Here is a 21,402-nt window from a genome sequence, read left to right on the forward strand (position 1 = left end):
CCAGTGCCCAGTACCCGCGTACCAAATAAACTAATGTGACACCTGGCCTTCAATTACCCCAGTTTTCTCCCTCATGGGTAATCGAAAACTAGATCTTCCATTTTTCTGAAAATGAATTCAAGTTATTTTATAATATTGCCCTGACGGGTTGGAAGTCATTGGATACTTAATGAAAAATTGCCGTGCTTCTATGAGAGCATGATTTTCCTCTTCACAAAGTTACAAAGGGCGATTATTTGATAAATGGATAAATGGAAAGTACTACTTATATCCTTTTCAGAACAGGTATCGCTTCACAAAGACCTTTTGTGAAAAGTCGTTCTGGAATTCCCTGCATAGCAGCTCAGCCCGTGTCCAGAATTACAATCGCCCAACCCTCCACACATCGTCTAGTCGAATTTCCATGCAGGTTTTTCCCACCCTAATTCCCGACCGACGTTGCAGTTTTTCTATTTCCCCGACGCCTCTAGTCGCCGTATCTTACTATTATACAATTAGGTACTGCGTACCAGCCGTGCGGCATTATTATTAATTCAGAACACTTGTTTCGACCAATGATATATCTTCCGCCGTCGGTTATCACATAACGCAAGTTTCCGCCAACGACCGTCCCAGGCGTATTTCAAACATGCCACTTTCCCACTCCCGGAGCGCTGATTGGCTTATAAAATTTTCCATGTTCGCCGATACCGTCGACCCGATTCTGATCAAATTATTTTGGACTAACGGAAGTCCGGAGAGGCCAATTTGAGCTAAAAAGAAAATTGACAGTTTAGAAGAGATATGACGGCAGTCTCGATAGAATACATCATTCGACGAAAAATCACAAACAGGGAAGGATCGTGGAATATTATTTAAACATTAGGTCCTTTCGTTTGCCTAGAAAGTGTAGCACTTTTCTTCACTCGATGTAATTTACACTCGATTTTTGTATTCGTTTGCTGGTGTGAAATACAAAATTTGATATTAATGTCATGGACGTCACAAAAATCTGCTTCAAAATGGATACAATTAAATTTAAAATTTACGATAAGCACTTTACAAGAGGATGAAAAAGTAACAAATCTTCTGAGAAACATAACCATATATTGAATCAAAATTATTAGTCTGTGAGCGTGACAACCCAACGTCAGTGTTTTTTTTTCATTCGTTTGCGCAACTACACTAAAAATCAGCTGATTCAAAGTGCAGTGTAGATACTCTACACTGAGAAACATACGAAAAGACCTATTTTCGTGGGTGAATTCTGGAAATTGTGGGGATCTATGAATTCATACTTTCTTTTTAAAGATAAAGAGGTTCACCTAAATAAACCCTATACCTGAAAGAAAATTTCGAAATATTCAAGAAAAAACTTGGAATAATGGAAAAAGCAATTCTGATAAATAATTTTCACATTTCATGAATAATAATTGTTCATGCCTTCTCAATATTCCAAAAAAAAAGGCAAAAATTGAAATGTGAAAGTTAAACAATCAGAGTTTCCTTCCGAATTTCCTGATAGATAGTATGGGCAGGAGACATACCTTGTAGGTATATCCACCCTGAAGGACCGATTTACCTAAAAAAGTCATAATGAGACGAATTCTACAAATCGGTACTGAACTTAGAACATAGAATATCAGGAAGGAGCTTTTTCGAATAAATGTGACGGGAATTGTGCGACGGAAACGGTCATATTGGTCTTCCAAGTTTTGATTTGAAAAGTGGCAGACTTGGAAGTCAAATGATTCTGTTATCTGTGGCCAAATGAACAAAGTGATGTTTTAACTTAATTTTGGTAATTTGGATTCTTGAAATTTGCTGGAAATAAGGATTTTGGATATTTTAGCGTGAATAATTCATAGGTGATTTTTTAAGCTGAATATCAGGTATTAATTATGGCTTCTTGAATTTCATGACATAGCAAGGTTATCCCATGACAATAACACTCCATGGGCGTAGGTGATGTTAAGTCATAGACCTTAATACCATTAAGTATATAGCCAAGCAGTGTTAGGCGGGATGAATTTCAGTTTTGATTTTCAATTTGAACGAGCTTGAAAAAGCTTCTGACTTTACGTCAGTGCTTTCCTAATTTTTTTGATTAATCAGAATCAACTTCCTTCCTATATATCCTTGACTCTTAATGATGTGTCAAAATCAGCTGACCGTTAGTTGCCGTGGGGCACACAAAGCTTTTTATTATCACTGTAAAAAGGCATTTCCGAGAAAGTTATAGTCTAATCACTCTAATCTAACGTCGGAAAGAACATTTTTTCCAAAAACATGCACAAACCACAATATCGATCAAAACAGCATGCGAATCAATTGAGAGAGACGAGATACCCGCAGCACTTTTCCTTGACCTTTCGAAAGCATTTGATTGGGTAGATCATGGGGTATTGCTTGCTAAACTCGAAAGATATGGGATCAGAGGAATCACTCCCAATTTTATTAAGAGCTATTTCAATAGTTCAACAGAAAACAACGTGTAGTTTTGAGCGATGAGAGTTCGCAATTCGAGTCATCGGATCTCGAGATTATGATGGGTGTACCACAGGGTACTATTCTCGGACGAATATTGTTTTTGGTATATGTTGATGACTTACCTGATCACTTTGACGGGAATGAGAATGAAAGGAAGGGAGATAATTCACCTAATCTATATGTTAATGACTTGCCTTAACACTTTGACGGGACTGAGGATTGAAGGAAGGTTAACTCCCTTCCTTTCACCTAATCTCCCCGAGGAAATGGAATTAGAGACAGAAATCTATCTCTATGCTGCTGATACTAGCGTTTTGGTACACGGACGCAGCGTTGAGGCAGTGACTGGCAAACTTAAGATTGTGTTCAGTAGGATCGAGGATTGGTGTTTGAGCAATGGCCTCAAACTCAATACAGAAAAAACAGATGTAGTATTCATTAAGAACATTCCAACAGATTTAGTATTCCCTGGCAGTCTAACTCTCGACCACCAGATCATCCAGGTGGCTTTTCATACAAAAATTTTGGGTATTATTATCGATCGCAACCTCAACTGGGGACTGCACTGCGATGGTCTCAGCAAGAGACTCAATTCCGTGATATACACTCTCAAAGTCTTGAAAAAACAAATAGATACTGACACATTGAAGACGATTTACTTCTCTAATTTTCAATCGCAAATGACCTATGGCATCATATTTTGGGGAGGAAGCACCCAAGCTCAGAATATTTTCATTCTGCAGAAACTAGCAATGAGAACAATGTTTCAGATGACATTCAGGGCTTCATGTAGAGGAGTATTTAGAGCCAATAATATTATGACACTACCGGGTTTATATATATATATATAGAGTCTTATTATTTTTCCGAAAAAATTCTGTCTATTTAGAGAAACATATGAACACCAATAGAACTAGGAGAATATGTACATATTTTTTCCAGCCCATAAATTCTCATTTTAAGTACCTTATATATGGGAATGAAATTTTTCAACTATCTGCCTCAAATTGTCAAGAGCATATCGAAATTCAGAGCATTCCGAAAGTGCATATTTCTCATGGTTGTTAAATGTGAACTTAACTCATTAGAAGAGTTCAAAACTTTTTGTACTACATTTTTTCATCTTATTGTCTTTCGATGATACTTCTGAAAATAAACACCACTATTATTATTATTATTAAAACTTATGTGCCCCACGGCAACGAACGCTTAGCTGATTTTGACAAATCGTTAGAGTTCCCTATACCACAATCCTCTGATCATCGATTCTCAATAGGAGAGAACTCTATTTACAGAAATTTCAAAATTTTACCTATGGGCCTTTCTTCCATTTTCGACGGCGTGCTTCGCCTGCTTCGTTCCAAGACGCGGCCTCAAAGTGCGCTTCCCGAATCCATCTTTATCAGCATTTTATGGTTCCTATTCTTTGAATATTAAAGGAGGTGCAATGGAAGGATGATGTCGTAGAGGGTGGAAATGTCAAGCTCACTGACAGAACTCATTTTGTTATCAGTGGCGTCGCATAGACAACGGAATAATTTAGAAAGAAGACAATTTCAAATACCTTCAACTTTTGTGCGAAAACGTTTTTATTCAATTAATAAGTAACAGGTATAGCAGCAGATCATTTCACGAGTTAGTCGGATTAGCCTAATTTTATGTGAGCTACGCCAATGCGCGCTATTGTGTTTATGTGGCGTGTGGTGAAAATAAAAGTATTCTTAATATTTTCTGGTATAATACACCGTTTTCCAGTAATTTGATGTTCAAAAATAAAAAATATCTGTGATATGCGGAAAACTGGGTACTTTGGCTGGACGCAACTCTATTTAAAAGATCCACAGATGTGCAGTGTCATAGATTTAGCTTGTTATTCTGAAGGGAATTTTGCTTCTCCAGGGGCGGCACAGTTCATTATGAAAACTTAAAATGGCTGTATTTCTTTATCAGGGCCGAATCGAAAAAAATGGTTATAGGAAAAAAATGATTTTTTTCACCCCAATAATCTACGACTATTTGTACGAGTCAAACACTCACCTTGTATATGAATTTCAGTTTATTACTGTTTGAGGCGAAACGGTCTGTAAAAGAGGTTGTTTTGGCCTACTAGTCTCGTTAGTGATAGTATATAGAAAATTATCTTAGATTGATGAAAGATCTGTAGTGATAACTATTTATCCTATTTAAAGACACAGAATAAAGTATTAAAGGAATTATAATGCCCAAAGAACAATTATCGCCAACATAATTGTAATTCAAAGCTGCTTATTACGTGATAATATAAGCTAGACGTGATCCACTAATCGAGATCCAGATAAACCATGTTTTGATAATAATGACGATTTCTGCTCCAATCATGGTTTCAAATCTTCCTTTTGTCCCTGTTTCAGACAAGCCCCGACCAGAATACGACAACAAGTGTTCTGACTTTCACCCCTACTGTCGAGGACGCTGGAAAATTTCTATCTTGTCGAGGTCATCAACCAATGATACCCGATAGTGGCATTGAAGACGGATGGAAATTGGATATACACCGTAAGTTTCGTGTAACAATTTTATGTATTCGTGCTTTGTGGGTTCGAACAATGAGTAGAGACATTCAGTTTGAATGAACCTCGTTTATTTCTATTCCGTTCGTGACTTGTTGATTGTATTTTACTTATATCGTATTTTGTCTCAATCACTGTAAAAAAGTTTAAACGAATTGAATGCACCTATAAACACACAGTTGTAATCGCTTTCACATGTACTTCTGAAACTACTGTTACCACAATTAAGATTACTGTTTTTCAGCTTGGTCTACCGTTGTGATATTTCGATAATATAACGATTTATCTGATATTCAAATTTACTCCATTTTCGAACTACAAAAATGGGAAGTATTCCCAAATGGATGGCAGCCAACTATTAACAGTTATCACTGTAGTAGTTAAGAGAATATGGCAAATTTCAAGTGAATGCCATATCGATACGGAAAAAAAATTTGAAAATGTTTCCATTGAAGAACGAATGTAAATTTATGTTATTCACTTTCCGAGGTAAAATGATTTTTTTCAATGAATTTTCACATAGAAAAATTTCCCGAAAAGTCTCGCCATTGGCTACTATTCGAAACTTGCCTTAATTAAAAAATGACGGTCGTAAACGCTTGTAAAGTGCTGCCATATTTCTTTTCACAGTGGAAACTATCGTAATGTTTTAACTAACTTATACTGAACGTACAAGTATTCTGGCAACACCCTAAATTCTGGTAATATTTCACCCCTAACGACTTATACGGAAGGTGAGAAAATCCCTTGGTATAAACTTCTGTTGATGTGAATAAATTCAATTCTTCGAACTTTGTCCAATTTCAAAAATTCATAACAAAGAATTACAGATATGATAATTTCAAGTGGTACCGCGTATTGAAGCTTAGTTTAAGTTCTGAAGAGCGAAACCATTATTTGAAATTTAAAAAACAAAGTTATATTTCCACCCTCCTGAACACTGTACATGAGGATTGATGAGTCCGGCCCTGGAATGTGAAATATCTCTCTGACTAGATCGCGGCATGTGTTGATCACTTCCTATGTAAATTCGGTCGATAAGTTTGGCTTTGGTCTCATTATTTCCATGAATTTCGAAAATCACCCGCTAGCTTTCTGAGGAAAGCCAGAAATCAATTTTTTAGAGTCAATCCGTTTTCAGCTAGTCCTACTCTATCTCTTATAACAGTATGTGCAGTTAATCCTGGACAGGCCTGTAAAAATTATACTTGTAGAAGGATCATTACCTGCAAATATGTCCCTTTTCAATTATATCCTTATATTTGTCCGAACAATTCGTATTGTGTATCAATCCAACTTCGAATGCAGTACAGTTTCGAAGACCAATGCTATATATAAAAAATTTTATTGCGCAAGATACTCGTAAATAAGTGATCGCTTATAAATGGCGAACCTTCTTGTGGAACGACTTCTCGTAAAGCACGCTTCATTTGGTTGAGGTTCATAGTTATCAGCATGGCCATTCGCAGGTCTCGTATTAAAACAAATTCAAATCCGAAATCGTAAAATATCTGGAGAGCTTTTGTTTTCAGGGCGACGATGTTTACCTAAACAGTCGAGGGTTATAAATAGAGATCTACTCAATAAAGCTGCTTTTTTGCGGGTTTAGTGCGGACAATGAAAATTTATGAACAGATTCTCAAGATGTGGTATGATCGGGTTGATTGAATTATACTCGGAATTATATTAGGAAAAAAGTTTTTCTTTTGAAATGATCCTCTGTATATTCCCTCTCGATACTACTTGTTCCAATGGAAATGAGGGAGTGGTACTCTTTCACGAAAATAATTTCCAAGTCCATAAAAAGCCTCCATAAAGAAAGTAAAAGGTAAGACGCAAACAACAAATCTTTGGTTCACCATTTTGTGAGAATTTACTCGGACAGGTCAATTTTCATTTTAAAAAAAGCAAATTCTCTTGTAATTGAGGATTTCTCATGCACTCTTCACGAGGTGTGTTTAGTTGAGTTTTTTAAAGGAATACTCTAATTTTGTGTGCTAGAAATTGATAGACCCTTTGTTACTGAATATTGTTGGGTCATTAGTGGGGTTTGTTTGAACCTTTTTTTCTTCGAGAATAGGGATGAAATGTTTTTCTTTGAATTAGCATTTAAATATTTTTTGTAGGTATTTTGAGGATTGATCCGTTTTTTCGTAGGGTACTAATTGATGGCTTATCGGAAATAAAAATAACAAATACAGAAGTAAATGAACACGTGTTTGGTACTTAAGTTTTTTCATCAATTAGTACCCCGCATATTCTCTTCAACACATTGACTGCCAAGCTCTTTTATAAAAACCCTTTCCGGACGCTACGGTGGTGAAATTGCAGCTATTTATGTCCTTTGAAGGAAGCAAAGCCCATGTATTGTTCATTCATACTATGTATTGCAGTAGTTTATTGCAGATGCTCAGCAAATTCAAATGAAAACGCTACAAATTTACTCGGCATCGACCCTGCTAAGACGTTTTGAAAAACGAGATAACTCATGGTTGGCACCTGGAAACAGATAACCGACCACGACCTTGTGCTTGGCAGTCAACGTGTTAACCCTTCATATCATCAATCACTCCTAAAGTTAAAGTCATTTAACTAAAAACGCATAAAAAATCGAAAATTCTTATTCAATGAGTTTAACCATTTCTTCCAGAGTATATATAAAAAACCCAATTAATGACCAAATCATCCTCAGCATTAGAAGGTCATTCCATTTCAGGCAAAAACCTTGGGATTTATATTAAATAACTCAATTACCCTCCAATTACTGTTGTTTTTCGAGCATTTTTCTGCAAAATAATCAATACCCAACAAATTTATTTTGTGCCATACTTCTTCGTAACTGTGTACCTGTGTTATTATTATAAACAATAGCAGTTAACGTGCATTTACAAAAGGCTATCATGATATCAATTCAAATTCCCTTTCAGCTTTTCAGACGCATTGCTTGCAATGATCACATTGCTGCAGAGTCTTTATAAATTATTGAAACATTGCAGTGAGTAGGCATCATTTTTGAAGTTCTGTGATATACCGGGTGTCCCAGAGCTTTTAGGCCAGCAAATATCTCAGTTACCTGCGGAAAAAAAAAATTGAAAAAAATACTTGTCGTAGGAGACCATACGCTCTTTCATGCAGCATAGCAAAATCCACCCCCTGACAAACAACCCCCGAGAAACCACCCCTAACTTTTGTTTTTCAAATGGCACCCCCATGTTTGTTGTGCTTCAACTTACAGTTTTTTTCATTTCTCATCCAATGATGTATCATGGTAGCTAGAATGGCATGCAAAATTATGGAAAATAAAAATACAAATGAAATACGAATTTATACGTTCAGCTGTATTGTTACTGCAGCATTATACTAAAGAAAATGTTTTATAACATAAATTATAATAAACAAAAAGTTCTAACATTTTATTGACTCTTTTTTTTCAACATCCACTTTTTCTTGTCTCTACAATGTGGACTAATTCGATCAGTCCAATTAACAGTACCCACTAACGAATTCAATTTTATCGAGTGACTATCTTTACAACTACATATTATGTTATATCATTGATTGAGAATTAAAAAGAGCTGTCAGTTGAAGCCAAACAAACATGGGGGTGCCATTTGAAAAACAAAAGTTAGGGGTGGTTTCTCGTGGGTTGTTTGTCAAGGGGTGGATTTTGCTATGCTGCATGAAAGAGCGTATGGTCTCCTACGACAAGTATTTTTTTCATTTTTTTTTTCCGCAGGTAACTGAGATATCTGCTGGCCTAAAAGCTCTGGGACACCCGGTATAAATCCAAATCATTCAGGCCCGGTTGCTCAGTACAGGATTAAGACGAGATTTGAGTTGATCCTAGATTAACCCGTCAGAATTGAACGGAAATAAAAAACTAATTAATCAATAATTAATCTAGGATCAACTTTAACCCCAAACTGAGCAACCACGCCTTAATAGTAAATCCAAAAGAAGGTGTGATAGTTATGGACTCTAGAATCTAGATGGATGAGGTTGAAGAAGTAACCAATTAAGGGATTAAGTTTTTCCAACACCTTGGTATAACAAAAGATGAAAGAATGAAGTTATGTCGATAATTTATCTGAAAGTATAGCGAGGGAATGAAGTTTCCACGCTGTTGTTCCAAGTGAACTCCATAATATCATCCTTAGAAACAAAATGAAATAATTGGAAACAGTATATGGAAACAATGAAAATTTTCAAAATCATGTTTCATTTCTCCTTACAAGTTTTTAAGTCGAATGTTTTACTCGAACATTTCTTCAATATGATTCTTCTATACTACAGCATGAAGCTGGGCTCGAAAATTGTTCAACTAAAGAAAAACTTATTTGAGTAGATTTAACTTCCGTGATAATAATCTAGTAACTTTGTCGCCTGAAAGTATGGGGTAGTATGCGTCAAATCCGTTAGCTCAGATATTTTGCAGACTTGTTTATGATGTTGGCCTAAAAGCGCGTACTCAGGCGAGCAGCAACAGCAACGGCCATGAGAATCCTATTAAATTTCTACGACGTTGCATGTTGCACCAGTGAAACGTCCCGTTTTTCGTTGTGAAGCACAGTTTTACCAGAGGGTAAGCGGTGCAAACGGGCGTTAATATCGAAAACTATTGGTTCTACAGAGACAATTCTAGTCTACTTTAAAATCGCCCTGACAAAGTTTTTTGAAAAACTAATCTCTTAGGGTTATAATCTCCAAAATTTGAAAAAATACCTATTTTTTCGCGTTTTTTTCGACTTTTGACAAAGTTGCGTTCGTCGTTCGAGGTCACTAACTTGGATTATTCATTAGGCCAACATCATAAACGAGTCTGCTAAAAATCAGAACTACCGGATTTGAAGCATGCTGTGAAGTAGAAAGTTACTGGACTATAAACTAGAAACCACATAATAACATTTTTTCCGCACCGAGCAGCTTAATTAGCTTGCGCCGACGTATATGAAAGCCGGAAGAAAATCTCCAATTCGTTTCTGAATTTATGTTTCACGACATGAGCATGAAGTTTGCAGTTCGCGAGTTTATTTCATTAATTCTAAGTTGCAGCTACACGCAGAAAAGCAGAAAATGTTCCTTAATCTTGCATGGAAATTTTGAATTCATTTCTCTCCCTCTCCCAATTACCACTTTTTCCATCCCACCGACTGACGACGTGAGAAAAAGTATAACAGCGTTGATAATAATATTATACTTCACCTCCGAAAGAAATGAAATATTTTTTTCTTGATGCTGTTGGGCGACTGGAATAATATGTTCATACAATCTCGTGAAATATTTGGATGCGTGATGTTTTTCAGTTAAAATCAGCTATTCTATCGAATAGGTTACATTTCTTCTTCTTGTATCATATGTGAAGTTCACCAGGAAGTTTTTCTTGGTGTTTTTGTGAAAACAGCGCATATTCAAAGAATTCAAGAAATGATAAAATCATATGAAGAAAAGAGGAAACAGTAAGCTATCAAAACCGCACAAAAGCAAGGGGATCAAAAACCCTGGAGAAAAACCCTTGACCGACAGTAAAAAATAAAACGGAAGGAATCTGAATCAGCAAAGGATTTAGATACTTTAAAAAAAAAAATTTCAACAGAATAATTTTGAAAATTGAGAGGGAAATGGGGAAAAAACTTCAAGGACTGTTTGGTGAACTACCTAATGGATAATACAACTGGACAAAATTCCCTCAATATAAACGGAGTCAACGCTCGGAAATTCAAGTTAGAAGAAACTATATCCGAAAAAAATCCTGAAATAATAGCCCTTCAAGAAACAAGGCTCAACAAAACGGAAGATATCGTGATTGGACCAGAATTACCAACATATATCTCGCATGGAAGGAGATAGCCCGATTGGATGGACATTGCAATTATGAAAAATATCACAAACAAATTTGTGTGACCACATCCCAATCGAACTGATAGTAGGAGAAAGTCGAGCAGAATATTTACGCAAACAAAAGAATACGCCGACTGGGCTGAATAGAGTCATTAGATAACGTAAATAACAGATAAACCAACGACCAACACATATGAAGGTCTCGAGCGTGCCCTTGGACAGTCGGAGCGGAAAATACTATCTACAAGTTTATGAAAAAAATATGAAGAAGATTACCACACCAGTTCCTAAAAATCCATATGTCAATACACAAAGAAAAATAAAAGATCTTATTAGGGAAAATCGAAGGATGAGAGAAACATACAGATTTATTTGAAACGAGATAACAAAAGAGAAATCTGAACCGTCATAGCCAAATTCTGAAAAATGCCCTGAAAGAACTGAGAACAAACAGATGGATCAAAAGAGTTCAAGAATCTGTCGATCATTCTGCATGGAAAATATAAAAGTCACTCAGAAAAAAAGACGCAAATCCTACCTTTGCACGGTGCAAGGGGAATGGCTTACAGGAAAATGGATAAAGCAGAGGAATTGGCAGACACAATAGAGACAGAATCGATGTTGAATTATAGAATTGAAGACGACAATGAAGGTCTGGAAGAATAAGTAGAAGAAAATGAAGATATGAATACATACACCACCTTCATCATCATCATTCAGCCCTGAAACCTCAATTGCTGAGCATAGGAATCCCCAAGGCATTTCATTCTTTCTCTGCGGTTGCCATCCGAAATTCAGCCACACCTATGGAAATCAGAGAGATAATTAAAACATTAAAAACAAGAAAGGTTCCAGGCGGAGACAAAATAACGAACGTTTTGCTGAAGAAAATGCCGGTAAAACGAATCGCAGCATTAACGAACATGACCAATGGAATCATGACGACAGACAGAACATTACCCCAGAAGATAAAAATTCCCAAAATCATCCATCGGGTTCAACAAAATTGGTAAGGAGCTCTCGGTAGGTAAATTAATTAGAAGAGTTATAGCTAAGAGGCTATAAGAACCTGAATACCTGAATCTCTCACTTACAGAGGGATTTGGGTTCAGTAAAGAACACTCAGCAAGAACAACAATTATTGATTCTAATTTGATACATAACGGAAGGATTCCAAAATAAGCAAGCAACAGGTATTTTATTACTGACGTCGCCAGAGGTAAGAAGGGCAATAACATCCCAAACAGCTGACTCCAGTGTATCAACTGTGGTACTCTTATGCACCCTGGGTACTTAATATCACAGCGATATTGTGAGAATAGAGGACAATTATAAGGTGTTGCAAATCGAAGTTGTACGAAGTTGTGAAAAACCTCGAAAACGACCTGGACGATGGTCGATGACCTGAATAGTTCGGTGGATACGATGCCGATGGTGGATATTAACCATTCGATGAAATCAGATCACCTGTGAAAATATAATACTGGATCTCACTAGGGAAAATGATAAATTGATCAATAAAAATCTACTTTTTTTACGGAAACTTGTGTCTTGATCCCGCGGGAGGCTTGTGTATTTATTTCAATGTAGGTTAATTTAATTAGGTATTTATGTAATTGATGGAATAAAAGAGAAGATCAGAAAATTTTTTCATCCATTCCCATAACCCCTTATTCTAATTGTACGATATATTGGGAGTTGAATTACTTTGAGTGTAATTGTGAGTATGTATATCCATTTTTTATGTTGATAAGGAATGCAAACGATTGTTATAATTATTGTAAATCATGAATTAGGATAATGATTATGATTGTCCGTTGAGAGCGCCTTTTACGATCATTTTACACATATAAAAAACAAGTTTTTCTGTATTAATCATTAGTCGTTATAAAACATCATGTATTAGGTTGTCATACCGTTGTTATGAGCTCTTATGAAAGAAAACTCAAATAATAACAAAGAACACCCTGTGTGTGTGTATCTAGTATTATATGAACATGGAATACACGTTCCAAAAGCAACCTATATTACTAAAAGGTTGGAACTAATGGAATTCCGACTGCAAAGTCGGATTTATTCAGCGGAAAATATTTTTAAGATATTATGTGGGCCTTAAACGCCCTTCACGGCTTTTGTTCCCAAATTATAATATCTTTTCTATGAAGCTCTTCCTGAAACTCCAAAATATGGAGAGTAGAGAGAAGGAGAACGTCGCCGTACTGAAAATGTGTCCCCGAAAACGGGGAACGTAGGCTACGAGTCGCTGCGATCGCTACGTTTATCGACAAGGGGTGGGGATTTTAGCGTCAATTTTAAATGAACAGCCTTCATTTTATTTTAGGTTATGTGTCATCGTGGTTTTTCTGATGATTTTTCGAATACGTTTCCGCAAATCTATAATAAATCTGAATTATATGCAATAAAATACAATCCACATTATAAAGGGGACTAAGCAATCAGCTTTATTCATTCATAATAAATGACGAAATCAATGAAATTCAAAAGAAATCACTGATCAAAAAAATGTTTCCTACGTTTGTTTATCATTGTTTATTGAAAACAGGTATGTTAGTTGGTTTACTGTAATCTTCAAAATTCTATCAATTCGCAGTGAGGAGTAGTACACATCAAGACAACAAAAGGTAGCAATCTCAGATTTATCACTTATAAGAGTAGATTCTGTTTCCAATACGCAGCTGAGAACCGTTATATTATGTTATGCCAACCAAATTTTTCAAGAATATCTACTTCTGAACCATGTAATTTTATTGGTTAGATATTCTTATTCAGAAGAGTCCACTTCTCACGGGGGATGACAATTTCGATTTCGTTTATAATGAGTCCATCATCTTTTTGATATCTCCATCGCAAAAGTGCTCTTGACACACAAATTGATTCCGAGTCGATTCTCGAGGTAAGGTTTTTTCCAATTTTTTCTCAAAAATGCACTCGGAAATTTTATTCTCCTTTTCTTTCCGATGCCAAAACACTCTTACACTAGCGCACTCTTCAACATTTCACCATGGTTGTTCTCTTATCAAAAATTGAAAACAATTATATTCTACTCATCTGTTACCAGGAAGACAATTCACTCAGTCAACTACGATTAGTTTAAATAAAAATTTTGCCATCCCGTGATGGCCAGCGCGCCTGTTGGCAAAAGCATGAACTACCCTATTGGTACATATTTTAGGGGACAAAAAATCTATGGTCTCAAAGCAGCGATCGTTATCCTTCTCTGTACTCTCCATACTCCAAAATCCCTCCTGTTTCTCGATGTGACAAACAACAACGGTAACAACGGCCTAGTTATAGAAATTGACAGATGTCGCTTGTTTTGAATTCCCAATCATTAGCGACAAACAATTTCAAATATGTGTTAGATGCAAACGGACGTTCTGAGGACTACAAGCAGTATGGAAGTATCATATCCCTTCTCTTGAATTTCTTATATTCTGACGTATTTGATATAACAATAAAACAACGTAATTTTTTCGCTGGATTCGCATGGATCAGAGAATCGTTGTTTTCAAACCAACCGATTTACGATCAGATCAACATAAATGTGAATATTCTTGCATTGACAGAAATACATTTCTCAGAAGCGATGCGACGGAACACAACGGAGTGTTTGGCCATAAAATAAATTTGCATAAACAAAGTGAAACAAGTGTAAAAACGGCCGAAGCGATTTTTTTCACAAACAACGCTGACGACGCCGTTCTAGGACGTTTATGACCCTCTTAACTCGAAAATACAAAACCTTACATTTCATTCCGCCTTATAATGCATGAAATGAACGGTTATAAAATATTTCTGGATATTCAGGATATATGGACCAGATATTTTTTAGTCCGTTATGAAAAAGCTTTTGCAGTTTGAAACCGTAAATCGATGGTTCGGAATACGAAATACCAAGTATGCTCTGGATATTTCAAGAACTCATGACCTGTTTTATTCGAATAGAAATAATGTCACATAGTCGTATACCTACATAGGAAAAATTATATGATATTTGCCGGAAAACAATTTTTGCTAAAACCCGTATGGGAAGCACGACTCATCAATAACTTTTTTACAATTTTGTTGGTTGTCAATGAAAACACAAATAAGTCTGACCTTCATATTGAAAAAAATCGCTCCAGTTGTACATATTTTTAAAAATTCTAAAAAATGTGATTATAGCTGCAATTTTGGAGATTATAGTCCCGACTTCGCACTACACCATGTGATCATGAATCTGAATATATGAAATGGTTTGATGTAAAATTCACTATTACTTTTGAAACAGTTGATTTTCGACATGTTTCGACTATACAGTCATCTTCAAAGCCATACTAGAAGGTGGAAACAATGTTAATACTCCAAACAAAAATGCTCAAACCCTGATGAACTTACATGTAAAATAAAATAAAGTCAAAAAAGTTTCAGTCAAATTACTTTTGTCTAGAGTCTTACCTTCAGTCAAGAAAGTTTAAAAATTGCACAGGCTAAAAACGAAAACAATTAAATCATTTTACATAAAATCACCATCTGTCAGACTTGATCTGTTTGTTTTTGTTTTGTTTTCATTCCATACCACAAACAACAACAAAAACAAACAAATCAGGTCCTTTTAAGCTATTAAAAAACGCCACATAGAAAAAATATAAAATTTCATACTGAAAGTTGAAGAGATTATATAATTGCTGGGACCACACAAGAACAAGACGAGGACCAATGTCACCACCTGTCAGACCTGATTCGTTTGTTTTTGTTGTTGTTTCTGGTATGGAATGAAAACAAAACAAGAACAAACAGATCAGGTCTGACAGGTGGTGACATTAGTCCTCCTACTGTTCTTGTGTGGTCTCAGCAATTATATAATCTCTTCAACTTTCAGTATCATGTTTTATATTTTTTCTTTGAATGGCGTTTTTCTAATAGCTTAAAAGTGTCTTCAAGCGTGTTGACCACTTTGGCGTTGAGAGTATCGAAATGAGGGATGTTTATGTGTTTATAAATTTCTGCCTTTAGAAGAATCTCTAGTTTCTTTCCGAAGTCACATTGATGTAATAGTGTATAGTGTTCTCCTCTTTGTCTCAATTGTGACAATTCTCTCTTGAATGTACGCCAAAAATAGATTTGTCGTTGCTATTTTTTCTGAAGCTCATTAGATCCAGCTTGCTGATTGGGCCCTTATTCCTGACAAGTTGATCCTGAGTATGTTGAGTTTCATTGAACAGCTTGTTCTCGAAAAAGGACATGAACACTTGTAAGACAGTTTCCGATTCCTAAACCGTCTTCTTGTGAAAAGATTATATTATCGAAGGTGAAGAAATTCCGATCCAGACACTGTCAGCTAATTCGTCAGGCATATTTGATGTATTCAATAGGTTTTTGAAAATTTTCAGCGTTTATTTTGCTTGGACTGTGGGGAATAAGTTGACAACATCAAAAGACGCGATGACAGTATTTTCTTTTTTTTTTACGTTCTTCAGTTACTCAACTAATGGTGGTATTCTGCTTTCATCTGTAAGCCAATCTGTAACTTTTCATAAGCTTACAGGAAAATTGAAATTCTGGACGGTTTTTAGTGGTCTGTAGCTTACAGGAATCCGTAACTATTTACGATAAGTAGTTCAAAAGTGACACTGTCAATGAGATAGTGACAGAAACGTTTCCAGAATTGCATTATTTACGAATCTGTCAATCTGAAACGATCGTACGCTACATATTCGTAACTTACGAATGAAAAGCAGAATACAACCATAAATCAGTTAAATTCAATAAGCTGTAGTCAGATTTGCAGTTCAGATGTTGATCAAAAATCTTACAAAGATGTTGTAATGAAGACAGAATGAGACGACTGGTCGGATGGGTATGTTGTCTTTATGTATTTTAGGGAGGCCGTATGGCTGTTTTGAATTTCTCATTATAATCATCGACAAATGATGTGGACTTCTCTATGAAGTTGTTGCATCTCGGCATAGAAAGTCCACTAAGTCGTTCCATTTCTATCGTGGTGGAAGTTGTGTTGCTCTGATGGGGATAAAACCGAAACTGGTATCACTATATACTCTTACTCAATGGAAAGGCGCATTTTGTATTCACCAAGTTGGTGTGGTGGAAGAGTGGTGATCCAACAAACCGTTTTTTATTATTTTGGTTTATGTGATGGGTACACCATTTTCGTCTTTCAATTCAACAGCTTGATACACCAATTTTTTAACGATTGAATATTGGCTACTATAAAATCAGTAGAAAAAATGGTTTAACATAAATATGAGTCATCTGAATGAGAATAGTGGACTAAACTCCAACTAGAATTTGCGACGGTGTGGTGACTAACACTAGACTCTTAACTTAACCTAGTGAAGGAATGTATGCAAAATTTTTCAGTCCGAGGTACAATGTCATTCGTAGTGATGATAAGATTGATATAATATGCAGGAACTCATAAACAAACTTATCCCAATGATGATTGTTTCCTAGTTCTTAACATTCCCGACTATATTTTTTTCTCATGAGAACATGAGGTGAGTCATAAACAAATAGACGCGAACATGGTGAAAATTAATGGTCAATCAGACCTTAATCTGTCATTCCTGTTCGATTCGTTGAATTTGAGTTCTACGAACATGACCTGAATTTCCTAATGTACTAGATCACAGGCTTCAGATTAATTACACTAACATTAACATTAACTGTATTGAATCCTGAATTAGCAGGTAATGAGTAACCCTCTGATGGAGTCAGCCATGCTTTCATCTTTACAATACGTCAAATTAATGATGTAATACGAAAGAGGATATGGATATGTTGAGTCACCGAACGGCACATTATATTTGTGCTTTTGTAGTGTTCCACGTTTCTGATAAAAAAAAATTCAATTAAATCGGTAAAATTCATAATTACCGAAGAAAATTTTACTTTTTCAAATTTTGGTTAATGTGTTCTCTGAAAATTCAGATTTGACTAGGTTAATTGAGCATTAAAATCGCATACATTATTCCCTTAATTTTTTCAACTTTTTTCGAATATCCCATCAAATTGAAGGAATTTTGATATACGGGGTGTTCTAGTGATGGCGGTTTGCCAGACCGATTGTTATGTATCTGAATTAATTTAGTTTATTATTCACCTCCCTTAGCCATTTTATGATTTCGGTGATCTGCGTCGCACCCTAATTCGAACGTTTCCATGCTTTCTGTCTATGCTTGATTACCATGATATACTGTTCCTGCAATATAAGAATTTAAGCAAATCATTATGGTATATGCTGCCATCGTCACTCGAGTGTTGACGAACTGAATAGAGTTGGACCTAGTGTACTGTCAGATGGCGGTAGGGTCGTAGAGTGTATTTCTTCATCCAACCGACTACTGACATCGAATGAAGGGGCTATCAATTCGTTCCATTTTCTTTGAGATAGAAATTATATTGCTTCGACGAGAGAAAATGTTACTGAAACCATGGTCAAGCATCTACTCTTTCTCGACGAAATTTTATTTCTGTTAAGACTTTTAGTGATGGTAGTTTGCTTGTTCGATGTAGTTCGTAATATTTGTTGATTTTATATCAGCGGGTGTTATATATCTGAAATTGTTTCGTTTATTTGAAATAAGCGAACGGTCGCATTACGTTCTTAGATGGCCCCAAATCAAATCTCCAGGATACATTTGTGAAATATTGAAAAATCATTCAAATTCAAATGTACTCTGCAACTTTCTACAAGAATGAGTTTCTTGGAGAGTTTTTCCAACATAACCTGAACAAGAATATATAAATTGTCATTTAAGTCATTTTCAATTCGAAATATTTAGGAACATAATTGTGTGCACCACATGAGAGGACATCAGATTAAATTATTTGTAAGATTTTCATTCGAACCGCGATAATGATAATGATTCTTTTGAAAAAGAGTGTTACAAACTTTTACAATCTGAAAAACAATGAAGCGGGTGTAAAGAAATGGCAACAAGAGACAGATCCTAAAAACCTGTTCCTCGTTCCAGATCTCAGTGTAAGCAGAGGAAAAATGTCAACGGGGTACCATACATTTCTTCGTATGATACATGAAAAAACAGAGATAAAAACCTCAGAAAAAACTCTCTATTTGCCCGTACAAGTGTAATGATGATGTATTTGTGTAAAGAATAAGCTGAAATTATTATATTGAAGGACTATTCTTCATAGGACAAAATCCAAAAACTTCCTCCCCTTCTTTCTACTATGATGGTTGACGAAGAATAATCTGAAAACAAAAAACAAAGAAAAAAACGAGAGGGGTATTGAATTTTATATTTCTCATTAAATAATTTTGAAATTTGTAACCCATCTCAAAAAAGAATCGGTCACCGAATGAATGCGATAATGATAATATCGTGGAAGAAATTCCTCAAGAAAAGCGAAAAAAATATACAAAAATTTTACTTTTACGTAGGTAACTGTTTACCTACGAATTTCATGAAAGGATTTCATTTGTTTTTCAGTATAAGGTATAGGTAAAACATTTACATGTCACACTTATACTAAAAAAACGAGATGTATGTATTGCTTGTTCAAAACACATTTTTGCTCATTAAAATGCTTGTGTCATTTTTCCAAAAATATTTAAGACTCCATCCAAACAAATATTCTGATTGTGACACTCTTCAAGTTTCGGATCTGCCGTCCGATGCAAGTATAAGCAATAGTTTCACGCTTCTATACAATCAGAACCTAAGCTTTAACACGAATAATATAATAATTATTCTGATGACATAGATTTAACCAGATTCGTTTCCAGCCAATTGGCTTACGAGAGTTAGGCTTAGGTATATAATAAAAAGGTCATTCTTTATATACAAACAAAATATCACATCCGAAATGAATATATTAAATATAAAAATAATAAAATATTCGTAGAAATTAAAACATACTTTATAACAAAATTTATTCGAAAAAAATATTCCTTGAATGATAATATGTACCTAGTTTTTTATATCCAGCAATCTTGTTGATAAATTGTATTTGCAATATTGATATCCGTATCTGTATGAACATGTATAAGAGCTAACGCGATTAGTCTCTCTTGAGGCATAGTGGCTCGCAGCCACGATTTTAATGTTTTTAGAGCAGAAAAACTTACTTCTGCGCATTCTGCAGAAGCAACGGCAGTAACGCTAATGTACATATACAATATGTATTGTATGCATCAAAAGCATTTTGCATGTTGCATTTTGAGGTGAAACTTTGTTTAAATATAACAGATTTTGTAGTGTCATCTTAATGTCTTCATCAAATCTGTTTGCTGATCTGCAGTAATATTATCCAGGAGAATTAAATATATAATCGAATTTTATTCGATGGAAATCCTCTATTATGGGTTTTGGAAAAATTTACCGTCAAAGATCATCGACTAAATTCACCATATTTCAAATTGTTTGTTTGAAATAGAAATGTCGGTGATTTTTAAGAATAAAAGTAAATAAGTGAACAAAAAATTCTTAGGGAGAGTTACCATTGTATGAAACTATCGAATTAATCTTCAACATATCCTTCCATTCTGATTATTAAAAATTATCGAAAGTAAATTTTACTCTCTGATAACTTTTATACTATTAGCTGTTGGGAGGAAGTGCAAATGCATGATTTGGTGTATTCTGCTTCAATTTCATGAAAATAATTCATAGAACTTTATCAATCGATTGAATATATTTTCGATTCTTCAAAAACAAAAACTTCCAAAGATAAAAACTTGGGACTGGATATATATATATACCTAGAGTTTTTATTCTCCAGCACACACTGGAGACATCGACACAATTAAAAGTTTCCTTGTTTACGTTTTCACATCCGGACCATCACAGCTCCATGAAAATCGATAAACGCGGACCTATATTTCATCCGTCCGAAACGCGCCCCTTTACGAAATGAAATTAAGGTATTCTGTATGCGGATTTGCTTATTCTGATTATGTCATAAATACAGCAGGAGACGAATGGAAAAATTATGATTTTTTCCGATATTTCCAGCTCGAAACGTTTCCTCATAACATATGGTTACAAATAAAACTATTTTGCATATTCGCGAGGGCTATATTTCAGTTTGTTTTTCTAGTTGGTTATTCAGATAACCCATTATTTCCATTTAGTACCGGAAAGCACAAGTTTCATAAATATTTATAAAAGGGGTTTCCTGGAACCTCAAAGAAGGTGATATTTTCACCTCATTTCTTCATTATTGATGGAAATTTATCGATGTGAATTTCAATTTGTGAATCGGTTTTGTTCTTAATTCATTAGACTTCAGACCAGAGAACATTTTCAGACGGTCAACATTCATTTAGCATTATCTTGTCCGTACTTATTATTATTTTCTTTGTATTATGATTGTAACTTTAGCCTTCCTGTTTCCACACTCCTCTCGAAACGAATATTCACTTATCTCAGATATCTCTGATATCAAAAGGATTATGTTATAGCCATTTTCCGATTTTCGGACTCATGGTGGTTGTTGGGTTCTTTCGCATTTCTCATGTACGTGCGTACCGTTCTCGCCGTCCCAATCAGTAGCGCGTTTT

At 35.3% G+C, this 21,402-nt stretch overlaps 1 protein-coding gene across 3 annotated transcripts in view; it reads left to right on the forward strand.

Annotated features, from left to right (window-relative positions):
* The window catches only part of LOC123306664 (nephrin-like), a 721,736-nt gene that overhangs the window by 553,986 nt on the left and 146,348 nt on the right, over nucleotides 1-21,402 (forward strand). For all 3 annotated transcript variants that reach the window (XM_044888766.1, XM_044888768.1, XM_044888767.1), the window contains one exon: nucleotides 4,860-5,004. In XM_044888766.1, the coding sequence (XP_044744701.1) occupies nucleotides 4,860-5,004 (145 nt within the window). The remainder of the gene's footprint in view (nucleotides 1-4,859; nucleotides 5,005-21,402) is intronic.

This window comes from Coccinella septempunctata, chromosome 2, assembly GCF_907165205.1.
Source record: "Coccinella septempunctata chromosome 2, icCocSept1.1, whole genome shotgun sequence".
In the NCBI taxonomy this organism is placed as follows: Eukaryota; Metazoa; Arthropoda; class Insecta; order Coleoptera; family Coccinellidae; genus Coccinella; species Coccinella septempunctata.